Source organism: Micropterus dolomieu, linkage group LG23, assembly GCF_021292245.1.
Source record: "Micropterus dolomieu isolate WLL.071019.BEF.003 ecotype Adirondacks linkage group LG23, ASM2129224v1, whole genome shotgun sequence".
NCBI lineage: Eukaryota > Metazoa > Chordata > Actinopteri > Centrarchiformes > Centrarchidae > Micropterus > Micropterus dolomieu.
In genome coordinates this window covers 10,332,852-10,357,825 of record NC_060172.1, presented here as the reverse complement: position 1 = coordinate 10,357,825, position 24,974 = coordinate 10,332,852, and the positions used below count along the sequence as shown (strand labels likewise).

Sequence of the window (24,974 nt, the reverse complement as noted above, 5' to 3'; positions counted from 1 at the left end):
ACAAAAGCAGTGACACTGTTCCAGACCAGGCCAACAGCCAGGCTTAGTTAATCCTGGTGCCTTATCTATTCAGCGGTCACGCTGATCAGAAGTGTTTTCTTCAGTTTTTCCATGTTCTTATGTATGTGTTTTGCATATTTTTCATTAGCATGCATTAAAATACCACAGGTAGCCAAAACAAGATTTTCAGATGGTGATATGTTGCTCTCTAAGACTGTATCTGAGGCTTGCTGTTTTGTCTTGTGTGATTGCAGCTGTGGCTCTGCACATTCAGCACTACATTTGTACATGGTATGCATAATGCAAAACAAATGTTAAATGGGATTAATGTAATTCCAAAATAATGAACATATCTGCAACAGAATAAATACATGTTGTATGTTGGTAATATAGGCCCAGCAGACACTTTGACTCATCATTGTAGGAAAACCACAGGTGTTACTAATAATATTAATGATGGTTCTGTTCTATTCAAGTGTCCCAGACACCTGAACCCTGAAACTTACCGGCAGCTAAATTACATTACATACATATGTGCTTTAACTTCTGTGACATGTCAAAAATACTTATATAAAAAAACTTCACTTCTGTTTTACTATTTAACTGTCTGTTAAATGCTTGTCTAGAGCTCAGTGACATGTATTTTACTAAACAGCTAAATCAGTGCTCACCATGTGAAGACATCCCTCAAGTTGTAACTGTACAAACCACAGCCAACCGTCCATTTCCCACACAGTCTCTCCTCTTCAGGCCCATCCATATCTTTGACAGCTAAACCTAGAAAGAAGTGGGGGGGTAAATAAAAGAAGAAAGAGTTTTAGTGTCTTTAAGGCTCACTGTCTTCATTAGACTACCCAAGCAGAACATGGTACTAAATCCCCACAGGAATGTGATGTGTTATACTATGATAACACCAGAATTATGGTCCAAGATAAATAGGCCTGATAGCTGCCATTCATCCTCTTTACTGACATAATATGGATCCAAAACGTAGTTTGTAGCACCGTACTTTCAAGTAATCTTACTTACAGAGGATATTTACGTTGGTGTTTTTAGGGTGAACAAGTAAAACCTTTTGGAAATTAAAGTATAATAATACATACATCCGGCATTTGATATATCCCGAATTTGAATGTGTCAAATAATAATTCACAATAACGATATAATTATGTTAAAGCAGGTATAAAAGACTGGCAATAACCACAACAACATTAAACTGTCACTTTTTCAATGAAGTTTGGCGTATCGTGTTCTAGATTACGCGCGAGTGATCGTGTCATTCATAGGCGCTTCCTTAAACTACAAATAGCTGAATGAAACCGTAATGTAAAATCCAAGCTATATTCTAATAATTGACAAAAAATGTACATACGTTATCTTCTTCAGTCATAGCAGGTGTGGTGAAATTCTTCAGATGCGATGAATTTTCATTTTGGCCAGATCGCACCAAATTACCATCCACGAGGGGCAACTTCTCATCCTGAATGAGTCAATCTAACGTCGTGCTATCTAGACCCGCCTTCTGTGCTCTGATTGGTCAAAGAAATTGTAAATGACATCTGCACTGTGCAGTGAAACTTGGTCTGGTCTGGTGCTGATGAGAATCACAAGGTATTTTAACACGGATCCATGGATTTTACTCGCCGCTATTAGTGGACTGTAAATACATTTAAACTACTTTACGTTCTGTACCTAAATACACTTTAGGGGTACTTAAGTATTTACATTTCATGCTGCCTACATTTATTTAAGAGCTGTAGTCAGTCATTTTTTTTTTTTTTTTTTACAGAACATACAGTATCACACTTTTATGATGCATGTGTTCCCTGCAAAAATCTCCTTATATAAATTGATTTATATCTATGATTCCTAACCTGTATTTTCTCAACCATGCAGTAAGGATATTCCAGCCTGTTTTCAATGCAAATCAATTTGCAGCTCTTTAACTTGTAACTAAGGTGACCAGATGAGAATGGGTGAAATTCGGGCTACCGGTACATTGAGTGTCAATGAACATTAATACACGTGAAAATCAAAACACAATGCTTAAATTCATTATTTTTGTTCTTGAAGTCAGCTGTCTGTTATTAGGAAAAATACAACGGTGGATATGTAGGTAATCATGATCTTTTACTTAATTTTTATATTTATTTTATTCATGTCATCAGTGCAATGTCACATCTGTCTGCGCGACGCGCGTGTCAGATCTCTCCGCCGTGCAGTTGCAGCCTGAAGCACGTTAACAACGCTGTTGACACAATGTACAGATAACCTGCAACCCCTGCTGGAGCAAGAGAACTATACAACGATCAGTAGGCCTATATGTTTAATTAGGCTATAATCAAAACTCAAGTTAGGGGGCAACTGCTCGTAATTCGGGACTGTCCCGGATTTTTCGGGATGTCTGGTCACCCTACTTGTAACAGAGTCTTTCTGCACCTGTTGAATTACTCCACATGTCTTCCACCACTATACACCAATGTATTATAAAGTGTACAGTACTACAAATCGTTATTGTTTAAGAAAGCCTTAAGCAATTTTGTAGTTCCACTCATGCAGGTACAATATAAGCAGTGGTGAAAAAGTACTTCTACTACTGTACTCAAGTGCAATTTTGTGGTGCTCATACTTAAATTTTATTTCAATTTTATGCTTATTTATACTTCCACTCCACTACATTTCACAGGGAAATACTGTACTTGCTATTGTACTTACATACAAAACACGTCACCATTTTATAAAACGTGACATTGCAATAGATGAAAATGCCCAACACTTAAAAGTCGATAAAGTAGATACATTTTTGCTTTGGCTCAGCCAGTTGAAACATTAAAAACTACTTTCAAAACATCAGTAATAATGATCCAACAATATATATACCATGGCACCACCACTGTTGCCTCTGCCCTCCTAATCCTCACATGAAGGTTAAAGTCCTTCTTGTTTGTGTGAGAAAGCATTTAACCAAAATGGTCAGACAGAGAAAGAATGATAACAAACATCATACTGATTATAAGAAACAATAACTGTCCTTGAGGCTGTGCAAATATTGACCTCCAATTTCCCTCCCAAGCATATTTGGCCAACACGTTGCCTGATACATCACTGCTGAGAATTAAAAACAACTACAGAATGTGGTAGTAGTAGTTGGCCATTACCACTGCCAGTAGTACTACACTGACCTAGTAGCAGCAGTAGTGTGCCAGCAAAAGTAGTAGTTGAGCTTCATGTTAGCATCTGTAACTAAAGTTGTAACTAATTAAACTAAATACTTTGCTTTTTAAACAGTTCACCTAGTGTTCAGAGAATACCAGTATGTAGTGACTCCATTTCACAGCACGCAGAAATACACTGATATCCATGAGGTCCTTGAACTCACCAATCATTCAGTTCACCGCAATCAAAGTATATTAGAGACACATTTGGCTGACAGTGATGTTTTAGGCTACAACAGATATTTTGTACCAAAACTTTCAGTATCTTTAAATTGGACTAGTTCAAAAGTTTAAGAAATTGTTTGCTATAGATTTTTATATTTGGTGGCATCACAAGTAAAAGCCCTGAACTCAAAATGTTACTTATGTAAAAGTATAGGCCTACAGAAGTATCATCAGCAGATACAAATGTACTTATAGTATGAAAATTTGGCAATCATATACAGAATGGATCCTTTCAGAGTGTTTTTTTTCTTTATTATATTTTTCTATTTTTATCACTTATAGATACATAAGAGAATTTTAATTTAATGTGGAGCCAATTTTATATACTATTGGGTAGCTTAATAGTTTAGTACTGCATCGTCCAATATAAGTGTATCATATCTTTTTTAATGTAAAATCCTAATCTGAAAAGTAACTAGTAACTATAGCTGTAAAATAAATGTAGTGAAGTAAAAAGTATTTCCCTCGGATGTGTAGTGGAGCAGAAACATAAAATGGAAATACCATTACCTCAAATGTGTACTTAAGTATAGTACTTGAGCAAATTTACTTAATTACATCCCACCACTGTCTGTTTGAATAACATAGGAGGAAATGTAGGAATAAAGATAACAGGAATCCATATTTACAAAATGATGTGTGTGAAACAAAAAATATGCAAAGCTGTAAGCTACATATTATGAAAATACACAAATGTGAAACCTATATGATATTCTGTAATAAAAATGTGATTATAATTATATATTTTTTTATTATTAAATATTAATACTTAATCTTTATAATAAAGTCAAAACACTGAAAGTCAGTGATGTGATAAGGTGAATCCTCATCCTCTGTGTAGCTCTCGCGAGACTATACGAGAGGATAAGTTGAGGGAACATGGCGACGTCTAATTTGCTAAAGGTAGGACCCAGTTTAATTCAATTATTTGTATTTAATGCCCGCTGAAGCGCTTGTCACTTGCGTAGTGTGATGTCGGCGTTTAGCTTTAAACTTATCGAACAGCACATGACGCCTGTACACGACTGTGCTGTCAGCTTTGACTTTAGCTGGAAGCTGTTAAGTTGCATCTGGCTAACATTAGCTACCTACCAGTGATTTAGCTGGCTAAATTAGAAAAGCTACAACACAGCTAAATATGAAGGAAAGAGGCAGATACAGGGGGGACGGAGAAGCAGATAGATACATAACAGGTGGGGGACATATCGTTAGATAAACTTGCCCCAAAATATAACTCTTACCTGTGTCTACGCTAGCTTACAAATCTAATATCTGTCAGTGGCACAGGAGTCTGTCTGCAGCTGACCAGCCCCTTGACAGACATGTTAAAGGCTGCTGCAGAAAAGCAACTGTCTTAGTAGTTTTCCGAGTGAACATCAATCCTCTGCTGCGATCTTACTAGCTTAGCTTGACAGGAAACTATGGCACGGTGTCTAAATCCAATCTCAATTCACACCGTCAAGTAGAGGGACAGGGGAGGTGACATCGCTAGGGGAGACAGACTGATGCTGTATGATATAAAATAGCAAAGCAGTCAAAACAGAAGACTTTTGCAAGGAAAAGTTGTATTTGTATGGGCAGACAGGCAAATTAAAAACATGCATGTCTGACAATGTATACCAATAGCTAGCCCCAGTGCATTAATTGCTATGCCACCTCTGTTCTCTTCTTTTGTTGCACAACATGATTACACGTCTCTGTCATGTTCCTCTTGTTAATGTCCACATCCATACACATCTGGTAGAACATGATTCAATACTCCTGTTTGGCTTGCACCACAGCCTGTTAGCCTTCCACACCCTGAACTGCTAAATTCAGCAAACATCCAGTGCTGTTAAGGGGAACTCCCAACACTTTTGCAGGTAAAGGTCAGTTTACTAGTCATGCAGTTAATGATGAGGATGCCTTCTGTGACTCAGGGAGCTTTGTCAAGTCTGAGAAAATAACTCCTGATTATGCGGTCAGGGTTATCTCAGCTTGGGCTAGGAAGCTACAGATGCACAATTCAAAGCATGGGGTATGAGGAGTTTGAATTCTGCGCTGATGAATGTACTATACTAATCTATGTATGAACATACTGTTTATTAGGTTCTGTTCATACTGTACAATGTCGTAGTTACATACTGACATTTTGTATGTAGTTTAGTTTATGTTGTGTATATCACAGTTACATCCCTTCTCTTATTATTCAGTATCTACATTGTGTGTTGTTGTTATTTATCTGCATTTTCAGGTGAGATGCAAAACTGTATTTTATTGTACTGATGCTTACTGTATGCAACGACAATATTTTAATCTATAGCATACTGTTTTTGCAGTTTTATACAACAGATCAACAAACTTAAATAGTTATACTTACAGGAAAATATACAACTTTTGTCACAATCCCACAGAAAGTTAAACTTCCCAAAGACACTCCAAATAGTTTTTCAGAAAAGCATAGTAATTATTTGCTTTCTGTAGCTCTTTCACAACTACTCACAGTTATTCACATTTTTTGCAGCTGGTTTGCCCATTGTTTGAGAATAGTGCACATCAACAGCACACACTCACATCAGATTTCTTTTTGTTTGCACATTGACTGTTTTGAATATACACTGCTCAAAAAAATAAAGGGAACACTTAAACAACACAATGTAACTCCAAGTCAATCACACTCCTGTGAAATCAAACTGTCCATTTAGGAAGCAACACTGATTGACAGTCAGTTTCACATGCTGTTGTGCAAATGGAATAGACAACAGGTGGAAATTATAAGCAATTAGCAAGACACCCCCAATAAAGGAGTGGTTCTGCAGGTGGTGACCACAGACCACTTCTCAGTTCCTATGCTTCCTGGCTCATGTTTTGGTCACTTTTGAATGCTGGCGGTGCTTTCACTCTAGTGGTAGCATGACACGGAGTCTACAACCCACACAAGTGGCTCAGGTAGTGCAGCTCATCCAGGATGGCACATCAGTGCAAGCTGTGGCAAGAAGGTTTGCTGTGTCCGTCAGCGTAGTGTCCAGAGCACGGAGGCGCTACCAGGAGACAGGCCAGTACATCAGGAGACAGGCCAGTACATCAGGAGACATGGAGGAGGCCGTAGGAGGTCAACGACCCAGCAGCATGACCGCTACCTCCGCCTTTGTGCAAGGAGGGGGAGGAGCACTGCCAGAGCCCTGCAAAATGACCTCCAGCAGGCCACAAATGTGCATGTGTCTGCTCAAACGGTCAGAAACAGATTCCATGAGGGTGGTATGAGGGCCCGACGTCCACAGGTGGGGGTTGTGCTTACAGCCCAACACTGTGCAGGACGTTTGGCATTTGCCAGAGAACACCAAGATTGGCAAATTTGCCACTGGCGCCCTGTGCTGTTCACAGATGAAAGCAGGTTCACACTGAGCACATGTGACAGACGTGACAGAGTCTGGAGACGCCGTGGAGAACGTTCTGCTGCCTGCAACATCCTCCAGCATGACCAGTTTGGCGGTGGGTCAGTAATGGTGTGGGGTGGCATTTCTTTGGGGGGCCGCACAGCCCTCCATGTGCTCGCCAGAGGTAGCCTGACTGCCATTAGGTACCGAGATGAGATCCTCAGACCCCTTGTGAGACCATATGCTGGTGCGGTTGGCCCTGGGTTCCTCCTAATGCAAGACAATGCTAGACCTCATGTGGCTGGAGTGTGTCAGCAGTTCCTGCAAGAGGAAGGCATTGATGCTATGGACCGGCCCGCCCGTTCGCCAGACCTGAATCCAACTGAGCACATCTGGGACATCATGTCTCGCTCCATCCACCAACGCCACGTTGCACCACAGACTGTCCAGGAGTTGGCGGATGCTTTAGTCCATGTGGAGGCCACACACACTATCAGTAGTGTGTGTGCCTCATTTTGACTTGTTTTAAGGACATTACATCAAAGTTGGATCAGCCTGTAGTGTGGTTTTCCACTTTGATTTTGAGTGTGACTCCAAATCCAGACCTCCATGGGTTGATGATAAATTTGATTTCCATTGATAATTTTTGTGTGATTTTGTTGTCAGCACATTCAACTATGTATAGAAAGGAGTATTTAATGAGACTATTTCATTCATTCAGATCTAGGATGTGTTATTTTAGTGTTCCCTTTATTTTTTTGAGCAGTGTATTTAATCTAGTCACTTTTCCAGCATAAACATAGTACATACTCACGTCTGCTTAGATTTTGTGTGTATTAAGGAACTGGGGCACAACTACTGGCATAACACAGGCAACGAAAAGATGCTATTAGTGGGGAAAAATAGGATTGTGTGTTTTCGTGTTTTTGTTGAGCCAGACTTTTAGTTTGCTGCATCAATTTTGTCCTCTTCTGTCTCTTGTGAGGCCCCCAATTTTCTGTAAGTCCAATATTTCATTGGAGTAACCCTTTTAATCAACTTTATGCCAATAATACTAACATTATTCTTCATCACCATTTAATTGGCAGAGTATTATCTAGATTGATTCATCTTTTAGGTCGATAAAATGGTGAAAAATCCTGATCACTGTCTTCTAAAGGCCAAGGTTACAAATACAACATGCTTGTTTGATCTGACCAACAGTCCATAGCCCAAAGATATTCAGTTTACTATCACAAAAGACAAAGAAAAGCTACAACTCCTAACAATTGTCAATTAAGCAAATAATTGTTTCAGGTCAACCTTAGTCTTCATCCACTGAAACATACATTGCTCCAATTTCAAATGTTGAAATTTTGCAGAAATAATTGCTGTCTAACACGTTACACCAAAATCTACCCACAGGTGCTCAGTTTGGTTGAGATCTGGTGACTGAAGGCTGTAGCTTTCACATCCTTTTCATACTCATCAAACCATTCATTGAGCCCTCGTTCCCTGTACGGAAGCATCTGCATTTTTTTATGGTTCTTCACTCACTGATCCAGATTTTTCCTTCAGTTTGTCACTCATCTATGTGTGCCAGATTTCATATAGAATTCAATCAACTATTACTACTACAACACATCCATCCACAAGTCTTGAATGTTTTACAACCGGAAACGTATCATACTCTTGGGCAGCTTCTGATACAAATCGGAGAAAGTAATCCAGGTAGAGCTGGAATGATTAGCTGATTAATCAATACTTGATTGACTGCCCGAAGAATAATTGGGTAATTTTAATAATTTACTAATTGTTGAAGTAAAATTTTCAAGCAAAAATATTGACATTCGACAGTTCCAGTTTCTCAAATTTGAGAATTTGCTGCTTGTCCTTGTCTGACAGTAAATTTAAAAAATGAGTCTTCCATAGAGAATTATTTTATTTTGGCATTCTCAATGCAAAATGCAGTTTTTATTTTTTTTTTGTATTGTTTCTTTGTGATTATGTTTTTAAGTGATACTTAATGTTAGAAAAATAGCCCAAGAGGTTTGTCATTGTCTAACCCAAATAATTGACAAATTTTTAAAAGGATTTTTGAACAAGTGAGTTTATACAGGATAAATATCAATTTGTATTGTTAATTTGTTGTTGGTTTTTTTTTTTGCATTTGTGTTGTTTTAATGTTTCAAATATTTTAATGTATAAGCCTTACCTTGGCAACAAAACTCATGAACAGTTTGAATCATTTAGTTAACTTCCCTTCTGTCTGTTTCCAGAACAAAGGCTCCCTTCAATTTGAGGATAAATGGGACCTGATGCGTCCCATAGTTTTGAAGCTGCTACGGCAGGAGTCGGTCACCAAACAACAGTGGTTTGACCTGTTCTCGTAAGTTTACCATAAAGCTTCTGCTGTCAGCTAGGAACTGATGTTGAAGGCAAACAGGTTCAGGTAAATCTGTTAAAAAAATATTATTCACTGTTTGTCCTCTTTGTCTCCACAGAGACGTCCATGCTGTATGTCTGTGGGATGACAAAGGTCCAGCTAAGATCCACCAGGCCCTCAAAGACGACATCCTTGATTTCATCAAACAAGCACAGGCAGTAAGACGAAGACCATAATGAGATATTTGTCTCAGTACATGATGCTGTTTCATGTCTAAACTATATACTCGCTGTTCCCACATTTTCCCATTACTCCACTTTAATTACATCCTAGGTGTTTTAATAAACACACAAAGGAGTGTGAAGTTGTTGCTTTCACTAACAGGAAGGTGAATTTCTGTGTGAATATAGTTAGCTAGCCATCTAGTGGATGTGTGTCCGTTACAATGCCTTCACTGAGAGAGAGAGACATTTCTGCTACTTGCTTTGCATTCTGGTCAAATGAGACTGCTGTTGGTGTTTAAAAAATGTTTTCGCTTCTATGAAACATTTGTACAGAAGGTCATATGGTAGAAAAAGATAATGATGTGGAAATTTGTGCAAATGGATTAAATAACGGAGCTAAAGTATTGAAAACCAGAGCACGCAGATATTAACCTGTAAGAGGAAAGAAATATGTGGAGGAGTGCTCAGTCAAGTTGTATTCGTGGGAACGATAAGACTTTCTGTACGGACCTCGGACCTTTAGAACCAAAGAGGCGGTGGGTTAGACAGTGCTAAGGTCATGTCATTTGGTATTTATAGCCACTGAATTATATCATAATACTAAAACCCCTGTCCTTTTCTGTATGGTGCACACAATAGTGAGCATCGACTATAAACTATAAATGAGAAGACAAAGTACAGGGAATATATTTTTAGATATTTTGTGGTTGAACAATCAAAGAGGAATTGTACAATAGCTGTCTTACTGCATTATGTTAAGTAAAAATTTGTTTTTCTTATTTATTATAATGCCCCACTTGACATTCACTAATGCTTTATTTAGATAGTTGAAATAAAATCTGTTGTCACGACTGACTGATGCTGTTGCTGGTCGACCACTGTGGCTTTCTCACCATCATAAATTGTTCTTCTTGGTAAATCTGTCGATGTGTTAGTTAGATTCTGCAGGTGAAAATCAACCCTGTCTTATGTTTCTTACTCTTTGTTTCCCACTCTTTCTAAGCGGGTGTTGAGTCACCAGGATGACACGGCGTTGCTGAAGGCCTATATTGTGGAGTGGAGGAAGTTTTTCACACAGTGTGACATCTTGCCCAAGCCCTTCTGTCAGCTGGAAATCACACTGATGGGCAAACAAGGAAGCAACAAGAAGTCCAACGTGGAGGACAGCATAGTGCGCAAGGTAAGGAGTAGCAGCAGGAGTGGGCAAAATAAGAGTAAACTTCTTTAGCTGTAAAATAAACATGTTTATAAATGTACATTTTCATCACATTGCAAGTAACACTGCATTCTGATTATGTGTCTCTTGTCTCTTCAGCTGATGCTAGACACGTGGAACGAGTCCATCTTCTCCAACATTAAAAACAGGCTACAGGATAGCGCCATGAAGCTTGTCCACGCTGAGAGGCTGGGAGAGGCCTTTGACTCCCAGCTGGTCATCGGAGTGCGGGAGTCTTACGGTGAGAAAAACAGTAACTCAAGTCACCTTATTGTTCCAATATCTGCATTCCTTGCAAGGCCTAAAGGACCATGAGTGTATCACATTAAGTATAGTTTATTTTTGTCTGAACAAAAATCTTTGTCCAGAACAAGACTTTTGGTTGTGAGTCATTCACCTCCTCTCCATTCAGTTTTAACCATGCACTGCATCTACAGTCTGTACTCCTTTGTTTTGTGTAAGGATTTTCTTAGCAGGAATGTAAAGAACTTTAGCAAATTACTTATTACATTTTGCAGTTTACTGCATAACTTTTCTCCTTCACATTAGACATGTTATTTGAATAAATGATTTCACTAGATTTCACTTTGGACCATTTGTTGCAGGTCATCCCCCTCTCTCCACAGTTCCTGTCTTTCTCTGCTATCACTATCAATATAGCTGAAATGCTAGAAAGAAATAATTAAATAACACATTTAACAAGAAGCTAGTTCTTTCTGCAGAAATTACATATGTATATATAAACATACACATATACACACATTAGATGATACATACTGGTATTGTAATTACACTACATATAGCATTATTTAGAATCAGTACCACCATGACAAAGTTGCCCTTTGAGGCTATTGGATCAAGTGTTTCTCACCAAAACCAGTGTGTGAGGTCAGCTGTGCTGGATGCATATTTCCCCCACAAAGAACATTTGTGAAGTTTGTTATGAATATTGTAAATGATGCTTTGTTTTCTAGTTTTCAGTCTTCTTTTTCTTTGATGGAGCCTTGCTATGTTTTTTGGGTTTTTGTGTGTGTTTCCACCATCCACTGTCAGTCAGTGGAATTGCGTGACACAACTAGCAGGAACATGTTTTCCTGGAATGTCGCCCGCGTGCCTTTTATACTCTAAAAATGTTGCTCAAAAAAAAAAAGTGGCCACTCCAAGACCTTAATGTTCTTCTTCTTGAGCGAAGGAAGATCTACCCCAAGATTGGACGGTACACGGCCCCGTCCATCGTCCCTTTGATGCGGTGAAGTTGTCCTGTCCCCTTAGCATAAAAACACCCCCAAAGCATAATGTTTCCACCTCCATGTTTGACAGTGGGGATGGTATTATTGGAGTCATAGGCAGCATTCCTCCTTCTCCAAACGGCGTGTTGAGTTGATGCCAAAGAGCTCAATTTTGGTCTCATCTGACCACAACACTTTTACACAGTTGTCCTCTACTTCATTCAGATGTTCATTGACAAACTTCAGACGGGCCTGTACATGTGCTTTCTTGAGCAGGGGGACCTTGCGGGCGCTGCAGGATGTCAGTCCTTCACGGCGTAGTGTGTTACCAATTGTTTTCTTGGTGCCTATGTTCCCAGCTGCCTTGAGATCATTGGCAAGATCCTCCCGTGTAGTTCTGGACTGATTCCTCACCGTTCTCATGATCATTGTAACTCCACGAGGTGAGATCTTGCATGGAGCACCAGACCGAGGGAGATTGACAGTTCTTTTGTTTCTTCCATTTGCGAATAATTGCACCAACTGTTGTCACCTTCTCACCAAGCTGCTTGGCGATGGTCTTGTAGCCCATTCCAGCTTTGTGTAGGTCTACAATCTTGTCCCTGATACTTCGACAGGTCTTTGGTCTTGGCCATGGTGGAGAGTTTGGAATCTGATTGATTGATTGCTTCTGTGGACAGGTGTCTTTTATAGAGGTAACAAACGTGATTAGGAGCACTCCCTTTAAGAGTGCGCTCCTAATCTCAGCTCGTTACGTATATAAAAGTTACCCGGGAGGCAGAGATCTTTCTGATTGAGAGAGGGTCAAATACTTATTTCACTAAAATGCAAATTAATTTATAAAATTTTTGACAGGCATTTATCTGGATTTTTTTGTTGTTGTTCTGTCTCTCACTGTTCAAATAAACCTAACACTAAAATTATAGACTGATAATTTCTTTGTCAGTTGGCAAATGTACAAAATCAGCAGGGGATCAAATAATTTTTCCCCCACTGTATGTAGTTGTGGTGTTAAACTATTTCCTGAGGTCTCTTAAATAACTAATGTGAAACTCCTAAGATTAAACATCTGTCTACATAGCCTACAGACGCTTGTTTATTTCTTTGTCTGTCTCTGATGGTACTGTGTTTTTATTTTCTGAACAGTGAACCTGTGCTCCAACCCTGATGACAAGCTGCAAATCTACAGGGACAACTTTGAGAAAGCATATATGGATTCTACTGAGAGGTTCTACAGAACACAAGCACCCGCCTACCTCCAGCAAAATGGGGTCCAAAACTACATGAAATATGTAAGTATGAGCCATGGATGTATTAAAGACCCTGAAAACTTATTTTCTTAATAAGCTTCATTCTGTGAGTAATGGGATCCCAAATGAAAACACTATTCTCTAGAACTGTTTTTCTGTATTTTTTTTTTTCTCTGTTCTTTTGACGGTGATGTTGCACACATGACAGGACATGACGAGACAATTTGTGGGTTATTTCGTCACTGTCTATTTACATTTACTCATTTGGAAGTTTATCAAATCTGGTCAAACCACACACACAGTCCTAATAAATCAGATTAGCAGAATTTTGAGTGGTTAACTTACTGGGTGCATGCGCTGAAAAAAGCTCCTCATGCTTCCACGTTTTTGGGCCTTTACAGCACCAGAGTCCTTCTCCAGCCAGTTGAGAGCGTGCGAAGTGTGGCCACTAAGACTCACAGCACAGCGCTATAATAGAGCTAAATGTTTCTCTTTAGTCATAAACTTTAAGCTGATATTGTAAGAGGTATAATACCAGGAACTTTATGGAATACCTTTTATTCGTGTTCTTTGTTGATTAATTGTTTTATAGATAAAATATATATAAATAGATAAATCTATTCTGCTCCCTGTTCAGAGTTTCTGTTTGCCGCTCCCAGCTTGGCTCAGCTCAGAGAAAACCACCCTAAGTTTTCTTCATAACAAAGATAATAGCTGCTGTCCTACAGTTGCATTTTACATCACAAAGCAAACACTTGAGCCTTCTATTGAGGCTCGTATTCCTGTTTGATGATCTTGGCAATAAGCCAGTAGGAAGAACCAAAAGAGAACACAGTCAGACAGTCAGCATGATCCGCTGCGGTTGCTGATCTCGTGCTTGTCTTCTTCATATCAGCTTTCTTACTCAAACAAAACTGAAGCTTTGTATGTGTTTGTACAGCATGTACCAGAACTGTTCAGTTTCCCAATCTCCCAAGCTTTAATACTTCTGTAAGTCAGTGAAGATCAGACTCTGTAACTTCAAGGGGGGCTCGGCTCCTCCACAGACCCTTCCTCTTGAGGACTTTTCTACAGTAAAACAATTGAAGTAACCCTAAAAGTAGATTATTCGGATGAATTCGGAAAATGTTCCACTTTGAAGAGGGATGCTGTGCTTATTTTTAGTAAAGGATCCGTTTCATGCTTTTTTTTTTTCTATGGGTCCAAGCATTTTAGGTGTTTTTGACATCCTTTTTAGATTCTTTTGCTGCTTTAAAAAAAAGTCTGTGCCGTAGACGCTGCAGGTCATTTATAGGTTTCAAATCTCCTGAAATACTTGGACAAAACAAAAATAAGTAGACACTCTGGTAGAGAGTTGTATGCTGCATAGAATGTAAAGCCTCTAGAGGCAAATTGTTATTTGTGATAAAGGGCTATGTAAATGAAATTGACTTGACTTAATACTTACACACACACACACACACACACACACACACTTTTTGATTTACATGTTTTACTGAGGGACTCTGAATGCTGAAATAAATGTAATAAATAAATGTGCATGTATTTGTGTCTATTTTTAACAGGCGGACTCAAAGCTGAGGGAAGAGGAGAAACGTGCACTGAGATACCTGGAGACGAGACGTGACTGTAATTCTGTACAGGCAGTGAGTATTACACAGGAGTGTGGGGTGTCTTATTTTGCTGACAATTCTACAGTTTTAACCCATATTTCTACACACAAGAGAAAAGTTTAAACTTTTTTTCATATGTAAATAACAACTTGTAGTATTTATTGAATTAATAGTTTAATATTAAGGGAAGTATGCATATTTACTTGATTTTGACTGTGAGATTAATAATCTAATCAGATATCAGTGTCATGTCTGTGCACTAAGTACATTGTATATCGTTTGTGCTGGAACTATTTGTTGGCATACGGTGACTGTAAGCAGCTTGTTGGTGTCTTGTTGTCACAGTGAGATTGCCAGGTTTGATAGCATCTTGTCTATACAGATATCAAAACCTTTGCTGACCAACTATATTTGGTAACCTGTGCAGGAGAAACTGCACAGAAGTGCTGGGTGAATGGATAAACAATTAAGTAATAGTTGCAGCACATAACTCCAATTTACATTTATCTTTGTGTACAGGTGAAACAAATAAGGCATGAGATTGGAATCTCATCTCGCTCTTGGAAAAAGAAATAAAAAAACTTGAAGACATTTCCCAGAATGTTTTATTTTGTGAATGTACTGCACATATCTACCATATATGTCTACTGGATTGTTTTCCCTCTGTTTATCTTCCCAGTTAATGGAGTGTTGCGTCAATGCACTGGTAACATCATTCAAGGAGACCATCTTAGCCGAGTGTCCAGGCATGATCAAACGAAATGAGACAGAGAGTGAGTACGGCAGGACTGCTCCCACCAAAGGCACAGCCAGCTCAGGTTTGCACCAGGACCAGGAAATAGCCCTAACCAAACTCTCTTGTCCAGCAACACTTGTAGAACATCAATGTGTGTTGCCACCACTCCCCTTAAATAAATGTGTGATGATACACTGAGAATAGTCCATTAAACTTACCTTATAACTCTAAAACCTGCCTTCTTTAAGTAATCCAGTGATAGTTGTCTGTATGTCCATGAGTACATTGCAAACAGGAAGTGCAAATAGCTGATTCTGTATATTTTAAAGGTGCCTATATGCTAAAATGTAAAAATGACTAAAAGTTCCAAAACTTAGAGAGCATGACTTGGCTTTAATGTGAAACGCTGAAAAACATCTACTAGCTGTTGTTCATTGAAACTCCGTCCACATATTTGCATTTGTAACCTTGAGTTTTTGAGAAAGATTATAAAAATGATAGTTTTGCAATCTTTTATATTCTTAGTCACATTTTGAGGGGGGAAACTCTCTCAGATCAGCAATACTTGACAGAGCTGACAGTTCACCAGAGAGACCGTGGGTCAGTTTAAACATTTTTAATAGTAGTGCCAAAACATTTCAGTGCAAATACCAAACCTTTTATATATATATTTTTTAAATATAACCCAAATGTTTTCTACATGCCTGCGTTCAGGCCTGTGCTTGTGCCATTTGATTGAACAAATTGACAGTGCGTCCACAGTAATGGATTTTAAAGTAGCTCATCTTCTGCAAGATTTATGCAGCTGCCAAATATAAACTTAGTATTCAAAACATCAGATCAAGTACTGCTAACACTTCTGTTGCTACACTGAGACAAGCCTGCTACTTACTTACTCTGTAGAGCTTCAACTAATGATTATCTTCATTGTTTATTATATTTGTTAATTTTATGTGATAATAGTTTCTTTAAGCATGTTTTTTCATCTTAAGTGTCGTGGAAAATAGTCTGTCAACACTGAAATAATAGACGAAACACTGATGGGTTGAAGATTAAAATATGTTGTACAATATGAAGAACATACATACAGAAGTCAGAGGATGTGTCTCTCTGAATGTTTAGTGCAGTACACTTTGATAGCATGAAAGACAAAGAAGTACATTCTGATTGGCCATCTGACAGAAAATAACTCGTCCAATCATAGTAACACATACAAATACCATGAGCTGAATACGCCATGATCACATGCTGACCAGAAGAACATGAGCTGCTCTCTCCCCTCCCTGGAAGATCTTAACAGTTCCCGCTGCCATAAAAAGAAGGCCAGAACATACTAAAAGATTTATCCCCACCTGAAAACTCTTTTTGAACTGCTGCCCTTGTTTGGGCAGACGTTTCAGGACAATTAAAACACGAACAAATCGATTGAAAAACTGATTTTATCCCATATATCGTTCCATACTTGAATATACAATATTAAGGAATGAATCGTGTAGGGAGATGTCATGTATGTGCGGTGTTTTTTTGCTTTCTTTTTTAAAATATATATTTTTTTTTTATTTATTATTATTTTTTATAGCTACTTTTAGAGGCTATTTTATATTTATATACCTATTAGCACTTTAATGATGTTGCACTGATCGGATTGCATCCAATTTCGTCGTACATGTAAAGATTCTATTGTTTTCTACTCTGACATAACCTAAACACATATAAATCACCTGGTTTCTCCTAACATGATATAATCTCACTGTATACATACCAAAAGCACCAATATGGACAAAAACGCATGGGTACAGACAGTTGTACTCAGAGGCCGTACTTAAAATGGAGATGAGCACATGGCAGAGTTTCATGGGTAGTTGAAATAATAAATGATAATCTAATGGGTTAAACTATTTTACTTCCACACTGTCTCTATGGGTTTATAATCTATGCAGCAGTTACAGTGACCACTAGTAATTTATGTATGAAAGTGATTATGTTGCTTTTGTCTTCATCACAGAGTTGCATCTGATGTTCTCTCTTATGGACAAAGTGCCCAGCGGCATCGAACCTATGTTGAAGGACCTGGAGGAGCACATCATGAGCGCTGGCCTGGCTGATATGGTGGCCTCAGCAGAGACGATCACCTCTGTGAGTGTCACATAAACATGCACTGATTAGGGTGGGAAATTAATGAGTCTTGATGTTAAAAGATTATTCCACCTTAGGTCTTGTTTTTAGGCCATAATTTCTATCAGTTTGGAAAACTTTGTACTCACCAAAGTAATTGCTGAGATGTGAGAACACAATATCATCAGTACAATAAAGTGCAACAGGAGAAGAAACACAAGGCATTCAGGTGATCAGATAGGCTGGATTATCTAAACCACTGGCTTCCAACCTTTTCTGTTAGACCCCCACGGCATTTAGCTAACAATTAGCTAACAATTTGTGCTCTATTATTTTTAAAATAAGTATTTAAGCTGTTTATCCATAACATTTAGCTTAAGTCAACTGTTTAACCATTAATGTATGTTTACTATGAGTTTGTTTCATCCATTACTTTCAGCTTACTGTTTCAACTTCTCTGCTAACTTGCTAACTAGTCTTCACACACTTTCAACGTGGGGTGTTCACTGCTCTAGTTTGTTGCCAAATGAGACATTGTTTTCCCATAATATTTTTCTTTCTGTCTTTACTTATTTTTTAACCATATTTATCCTCTAAAATTGAATTCTAAATGGACTGTACTTACTTTTACCTTAGCAGACAAACTGATTTACATTCCTCTTCAGGCACTCAGCCACTCAAAGAAAGGGCAGAAGGGCTAGTTTTGATAAATCACTATGAGGGCAATGAAAACATTACCAGACTTCCCTGCGTACTGATGCATCAAATTCATTAAACTGATATTTTCAGGCCTATAGATGCATAATATTTAAGACATCACATTCATTTCACAAAATGATTTTAACTCAAGGTCCTCTTACCTACCTTTTTATGGAGCTTTTAAACATACTTTCAGGAATCGGCTAATGAAGATTGTGACATGTTGTTGAGAGCTCCAGAAAAAGCTAGGAAGTGGACCTTGAGCTAAAATTATTTTTATCAAACCACTATTTCCTAACTCCTATTTCCAAGGTAAAGAATGATCTTTGACGTTCATCACATTTGATCAGTTACGCCATCTGTTCTTTGTTGCAGGACTCAGAGAAATATGTGGAGCAGCTGCTCACCTTGTTTAACCGTTTTAGTCGTCTGGTGAAAGAGGCCTTTCAGGACGACCCACGCTTCCTGACAGCGAGAGACAAAGTGAGCTCAACTTTTACCAACTTGTCCTTTAACAATACACTTCTCATTGTAGAATTTACCTGTCAGAAAATGCTCTGTACTGATTGCAGTCCTGTTTTTCTTCTTTGCAGGCATATAAAGCTGTTGTGAATGATGCCACTATATTTAAATTAGAACTTCCATTGAAACAGAAAGGGTAAGGGATGTCCCATGTATGAAATTCAATTTTTCTTTTAATGACAAAGGCAATAATGTCTAACTGCACTAGTTTTCCTCTCCCGTGTTTACAGGGTAGGTCTGAAAACTCAACCAGAGTCCAAGTGTCCAGAGCTGCTGGCCAACTACTGTGATATGCTCTTGAGGAAGACCCCACTGAGCAAGAAGCTCACATCTGAGGAGATTGAGGCCAAGCTCAAGGAAGTGGTATGTTTCAGGGAATCTTTTTATTTAGTTGGTATTATTAGGGCTAACTTTACTTTTAATGGAGGCTTTGGTAATAATCTATGTGCTGTGTGCCCTGCTGCAGCTTTTAGTGCTGAAATATGTCCAGAACAAAGACGTGTTCATGCGCTACCACAAAGCCCACCTGACCCGTCGACTCATCCTGGACATCTCAGCAGACAGCGAGATCGAGGAGAACATGGTGGAGTGGCTCCGGGTAAGATCTGGGTAGATGGCTGTATGTTTGTGTATGAGAGTGAGTGAGTTTGTCCTTTGTGATGTCCCGTCATCTGTCCATACTGAGAAAAACTATGTTCTGTTGGAGTTGTGAACGCATCTACCATCTGCCAGGTTGCATTTAGGTGACATTGGCTAGAGCCAGCAGTGCGACGCTTACCTGCTAGCTATCTGAGTTATCAAAAGGATAGTTTGGTTCTCCAGATAGCGTGCTTAACTGCAATAGATGCACAAAGTCATGTCAGATTGAAACTTCTTGCTCATGCACTGGTGTCCATGAGTTTGTGCTGATTGTATCAATTTTAAAGTGGACATGTTGATGTTGGCCGACGTGCAGACTGAATGACTGACTGCTGTATTAAAATGCTGTTCCTCGTAACATGAGGGCTATTTCTTTCTGTGATTAAGAGCTGTTTGAGATGAGAACTATTTTTGCTTTGAACTGAGTTACTTTGATTGATTTTTTTTGTGTAATATCCAAGTTAGCTCATGCTGGACATTTGTTGTTGGACTGCAAAAAGATATTAAAGTGAGCAAAGTGTGAATATCAAAAAACAACATTTTTTAGTTTATTGTTGTTGTTTTTGTGATTGTTCAACCATGCCCTGCTTTTTTAAAAATTTTTGCTGGTAATACATTTCCATGATCCAAACCGAAATTGATTTGTGTGTGTGTGTGTGTGTGTGTGTGTGTGTGTGTGTTTTCTTAAGGTTTTCCCCAAACGTTAAGTGTCTTTGTAGAGTGTGACAGTGAGTGTTACATACATACTTTTGTGTGGGTGACTGTGTGACAATGATTCCTTGTCAGGTTAACCCCTGGCTGGTGCCTAATTAAAATCACTGAAGTTGTGGTAGAAGAAGCCGCCACAACTGTACTTTCTACCAATCTAAAAGGTTTATCAGAAAAGAGTAAGTGCAGCCAAGAAAACAAAAATGGAACTACTTGAGGGGGTAGTCTAACCTGTAATGTCTGTATCCTAACAGGAAGTAGGAATGCCTGCTGACTATGTCAACAAGCTGGCCAGGATGTTTCAAGACATCAAGGTGTCAGAGGACCTCAACCAGTCTTTCAAAGAGATGCACAAACATAACAAGCTCGCTTTACCAGGTAAGAGGTACAACTGAGTCTCTTGAGCTTGGCACTGCCCAAAATGTTAAAAAATCACCTGCCGACACGATCAAGATCACAAATTAACATGTTATATCTTGTTTGTTTAATCTGTACACAAAAAGAAATGTAAAAAAAGACGAGCCAAGAAATAATCCAGCACACACCCACTTTGCCTTTTTTGCCCTTTTGTATGGATTAAACAAAAGATATATAACGTGTTAATTAGTGAGCATTCGAGGTTTTGGCAGGTGAATTTTTTTTTTTAGCTTTGGACAGAGCCAGGCTAGCTGATTCCTGTCTTTATGTAAAGTAGGCTAACCATGTGGTGATTCCAGCTTCCTATTTAAAGTGCAGACCTGAGAAGTGGTATGGATCTTCTCATCTAACTCACAATGATGGGTATTTCAAAAACATCAAACTTTTCCTTTAATTTAGCTTCTACCCATTGCTCCACACAGACAAAGTAATGACACAACATGACAGAACTTTAAAGCTTGTTTTAAATCCTCCTGACAACGACTGTCCACCTGTATAGTTCAAGATTGTAATTTTTCACAAGATTAAGACTTGCCAACTGTAAGTAGTTGTCTTTCACTAACTAAGATATCTTTGTGCAGCTGACTCGGTCAACATAAAGATCCTGAACGCTGGAGCGTGGTCGAGGAGCAGCGAGAAGGTTTTCGTCTCTCTACCTACAGAGCTGGAAGATTTGATACCAGAGGTAGAAGACTTCTATAAGAAGAACCACAGTGGCAGGAAGCTTCACTGGCATCACCTCATGTCCAACGGCATTGTGAGTGTAACTGATCTGCAGAGAAACACACAAACATACTCCACATTAGAAGAAGAATCCTTATATCTGTTAAGACAAATGCTGGGAAAGGGACTAATCAAAATCTAATCCCTCCAGATAACGTTTAAGAACGAGGTGGGACAGTATGACCTGGAGGTGACCACCTTCCAGCTGGCTGTGCTGTTTGCCTGGAACCAGAGGCCCAGGGAAAGGATCAGCTTTGAAAACCTCAAGCTAGCAACTGAGCTGCCGGACGCCGAGCTGCGACGCACACTCTGGGTAAATGGACACAAGGCGTAGCTTGATGTTGTAAGACAAATGATGAAGATAGAGCTGGTAATTTGGCTCCATTATGCTTGTCAAAAATTATTCAGCTTACGTTCTGTTTTGTTAATCTGTTGTGTTTTTTTTACCACTTCCCTCTGAACCATCGTGCCTTTTTCCCTCTCCCAGTCTCTGGTGGCGTTTCCTAAACTCAAGCGGCAGGTGTTGTCGTACGACCCAGTGGTGTCTTCACCAAAAGACTTTGCAGAAGGAACACTATTCTACGTCAACCAGGAGTTTTCTCTCATGTAAGGAAAAGCCAGCATGCCTCTGCCTCCTTCCTAATTCTGTTAGATGCAGAGTGTAGAGTAAATTTAAAGGCACAGGAAACTCAATCGAGAATTTTGTAATTCATATCTAACTGATGTTAATTGTGTTGTTGCACTTGCCATCAGCTCATCAGTTATTTACTCTTAATTTGTTTCTTGGCTTTGAATTTATTTTCAACAAAACCATCCACACACTGGACGTTTCATTTTGATGTGTGATTCATACGTAAGTCTAAATAGTGTTCTCTTTCAGTTAAATACCAGTAGCCCTCTGCAGCAGAAAGTCTGTATGTACATTGCATCTCTAGTCTCCAGTTCTTTGATACGTAGTGTGTGATTTTCAGCATGGCTCACACAGCAGGTACCTTCATTCATTATTTAAACCTTCTGACACACTTGGATCTATCTGTAACTGTTGAACAGTGCAATGGAAATTATGATAAAAACACTTAAGATAAAACTAGGTAAAAAACAAGCAACTGAATGCAGGATGCGGTGTGGCAGTTCTGTTGTTGGGATAATGTTACGCTCAGCACCAGGTGAGTTTCTCCAAGTAAGCTGTGAAATTGGAGCAATGTGTATTACACAGGTTTATGTGCGTAACAGCATCACTAAAATAACTTCTCTGTGTCTGCCACAAATGAGATGGATGAGACCGATATAAACACCTTCATCTACATGGCATAGCACAGCACATTAGGATGACTCGTGTTGACTTTGGTTTCAGTGGATCAGGCCTGATGGACACTAGGATACTTCCAGGCTCCCCGTCCTCTTATTTAAAAACAAATCTAATCTTGTGCAGGGAGGCATGAATTAAAGACTGAGACCTACCTATTTACAGTTCACACTGTGAAATTCAGGGCTTGTATCATTCACAGTGCTGTTGAATTGATTTGATATATGTGAAGCAGGTCCCAGTCTTCAGGCGTAACAAATTGATTTTCATGTGAGAACCAACAAACTTAGCATTTATCATCTTGTTGGTTTGAATGTTGTATTTTCATTTCTCGGACCCCTTTCACCAAATCTGCAACATGCAAGCTGCGATTCTTACAAAGTTTTACACACCAAAACAAATGCCATACTTGCGATTCATGCATGAGCATGCAACATTATTATAGAACTGGAAGAGCTCACAAATCGCTTTTTTGCAGTGAGTCCTGGTTATTGGGTCCTCATCTTACTAAAACATACTGTTTGTGAGTGTGGGGTTTCTCTGTTACCTTTAAACTGTCTACCTCCCATGTCTTTTGCTGTTAAAATCATTAAAGTTTTATAATTCAGAAACTGTTTTAAAGGGGACCTCCACCAATTTTACACTTGAAGGAATATTTTAAAATTTTGGGAAATTGGATAAAAAGATTGATTATACTCTAAAATTTCTGCACAATGTGAAGCTACAACCGACAACTGGTTAGCTTAGCTTTGCTTAGCTTAGCGTAGAGACTGGAAAAGGCGAAGAACAGCTAGCCTGACTCTCAAATTGTTGCCGTTACACTTTTTTTGTATGGATTTGTATGGCCTGTACTGTACATTGACCCACACTGTTTGTTTTTTATTTAAATTTACAGAAAAAACTCAAAGGTTCAGAAAAGGGGGAAGATTAACCTGATTGGTCGGCTGCAGCTCACCACAGAACGAATGAGAGAGGAGGAGAACGAAGGCATCGTCCAGCTCAGGATACTAAGAACACAGGTATGGAGATGAACTCACAGCATGCAGGTGAAGATATTGCTCGTCTCTCCTCGATTATGCAACATCACCTACTGTGAATAAATAGTTTCACCTTCCATTTCCCATCATTGCAGATGAACAGAGACCTGTGGTTATGTTTGTATAAGCTCACAGACTAAAATGTAATTCATCCGTTTTACAGTGCACTTTCTGTACCATTTTTCCCTTATTTTTCACACCGTTCTCTCCATTTTCAATGTCCAGGAGGCCATAATCCAGATCATGAAGATGAGGAAGCGCATTAACAATGCTCAGCTACAGACGGAGCTGGTGGAGATCCTAAAGAACATGTTTTTACCTCAGAAGAAGATGATCAAGGAGCAGATCGAGTGGCTGATAGATCACAAGTACATAAAGCGGGATGAGACCGATATAAACACCTTCATCTACATGGCATAGCACAGCACATTAGGATGACTCGTGTTGACTTTGGTTTCAGTGGATCAGGCCTGATGGACACTAGGATACTTCCAGGCTCCCCGTCCTCTTATTTAAAAACAAAAATCTAATCCTGTGCAGGGAGGCATGAATTAAAGACTGAGACCTACCTATTTAAAAATAAGTGGAACTTCCTGCCTTAAAGTTGTACAAAGAAAAAAAGGAGAATGCAGCAGTTGCAGTGGGAGTCTTCACCAAGTGGTTATAACTGTTTTTAGTTGGAGGGAGTTTCCTTGCTGTCCAGATGAGGCTGTTAATTGTTAATGGTCTGTTTTTGATGCCATGGTGTGTCATCTGGGCAGCTACTACAACACTCAATGCTCATGCTAGTCTAAAAGGCATGCTGACAGGAAAAGCTGAGGAACTTTGGATCTCAAAATATCTGCAGTCCAGTTTTAATCCACGTCAAACCCAGACCATCGGAACATTGAACAAAACGCCGTCCTCTTCGCTCAAAGGCGATGCTGCTTTAACCAAGCTACTTGGTTTGCTGCGGGGGCCCTGATGCTGTCTTGGCTCTCTGCAGTCATAGCTAAAGTGATCAAACACTCAATCCGGACATTCAGTGTGTGTAAAGAGCCAGATAAGCACTTCACAGTTTGCAGGACTGAACCAGACGTAGAGCCAGCTCCAACTTCATCAAGCCCTGGGTAAAAAGGAGAATGTGGAGCAAAAATCATATTTCTATAATCCAGAATAATTTCCCTCTACCAAATGTACCCAGGGACAGAGGTGATGTTAGAGTCACACCGGGATTTCAGCTCGTGTTTCTGACAGCTCTCTTTTCTGCAGGAAACATGGGAGAAGAGGCTGAGGTCAGTATTACACATGGTAAAATACTACAGCTCAAAGCTAGGAGAGTACCATGAGATGTGAATAATGAAATGATTAAATAAACAGCACCTTATTATTAAACAATA

At 39.1% G+C, this 24,974-nt stretch overlaps 3 protein-coding genes across 12 annotated transcripts in view; 1 reads left to right on the top strand and 2 right to left on the bottom strand.

Moving 5' to 3' along the window:
* Nucleotides 1-4,787, bottom strand: part of elmod1 (ELMO/CED-12 domain containing 1) — a 28,456-nt gene extending 23,669 nt beyond the window's left edge. The window contains exon 1 of the mRNA XM_046039807.1: nucleotides 4,682-4,787. The gene's annotated coding sequence lies outside the window, so the exon portion shown is untranslated. The remainder of the gene's footprint in view (nucleotides 1-4,681) is intronic.
* LOC123963176 (solute carrier family 35 member F2-like) overlaps nucleotides 1-6,051 on the bottom strand; it is an 11,437-nt gene extending 5,386 nt beyond the window's left edge. Inside the window, exons 1-3 of one of the 4 annotated variants that reach the window (XM_046039804.1) lie at nucleotides 4,682-4,816; nucleotides 1,373-1,529; nucleotides 672-777 (exon numbers count right to left, since the gene is read on the bottom strand). In XM_046039804.1, the coding sequence (XP_045895760.1) occupies nucleotides 672-760 (89 nt within the window). In that variant the 5' untranslated portion in view covers nucleotides 761-777; nucleotides 1,373-1,529; nucleotides 4,682-4,816. Of the gene's footprint in view, nucleotides 1-671; nucleotides 778-1,372; nucleotides 1,530-4,681; nucleotides 4,817-5,799; nucleotides 5,819-5,922 lie in introns of those variants that run through there. The other 3 variants (XM_046039803.1, XM_046039806.1, XM_046039805.1) reach the window with 3 other exon arrangements.
* On the top strand, nucleotides 4,285-24,974 carry cul5b (cullin 5b). 7 transcript variants are annotated; one of them, XR_006823135.1, is made up of 20 exons: nucleotides 4,285-4,343; nucleotides 9,055-9,164; nucleotides 9,280-9,379; nucleotides 10,389-10,565; nucleotides 10,701-10,842; nucleotides 12,977-13,122; nucleotides 14,646-14,726; nucleotides 15,373-15,511; nucleotides 17,435-17,565; nucleotides 18,619-18,726; nucleotides 18,837-18,901; nucleotides 18,996-19,128; nucleotides 19,232-19,363; nucleotides 20,367-20,490; nucleotides 21,111-21,286; nucleotides 21,404-21,565; nucleotides 21,740-21,858; nucleotides 23,454-23,577; nucleotides 23,821-24,704; nucleotides 24,847-24,974. XR_006823135.1 is itself a non-coding variant. In XM_046039798.1 (19 exons), exons 1-19 carry the CDS (start codon nucleotides 4,320-4,322, stop codon nucleotides 24,013-24,015), a joined length of 2,385 nt encoding a protein of 794 aa, XP_045895754.1. In that variant the 5' UTR covers nucleotides 4,285-4,319; the 3' UTR covers nucleotides 24,016-24,974. The 7 variants fall into 7 exon arrangements, 6 of the variants coding, with proteins under 6 accessions (XP_045895754.1, XP_045895755.1, XP_045895752.1 ...); XM_046039798.1 differs by having other exon boundaries at nucleotides 10,392-10,565; nucleotides 23,821-24,974; XM_046039799.1 differs by having other exon boundaries at nucleotides 15,373-15,466; nucleotides 23,821-24,974.

Excerpts from the sequence above, each read along its gene's own strand:
- cul5b (XM_046039796.1), top strand. The coding sequence starts at position 4,320 with ATGGCGACGTCTAATTTGCTAAAG. Across the intron at positions 21,566-21,739 it reads AGCTGCGACGCACACTCTGG|TCTCTGGTGGCGTTTCCTAA; the intron begins GTAAATGGACAC and ends TCCCTCTCCCAG. Across the intron at positions 21,859-23,453 it reads AACCAGGAGTTTTCTCTCAT|AAAAAACTCAAAGGTTCAGA; the intron begins GTAAGGAAAAGC and ends TTAAATTTACAG.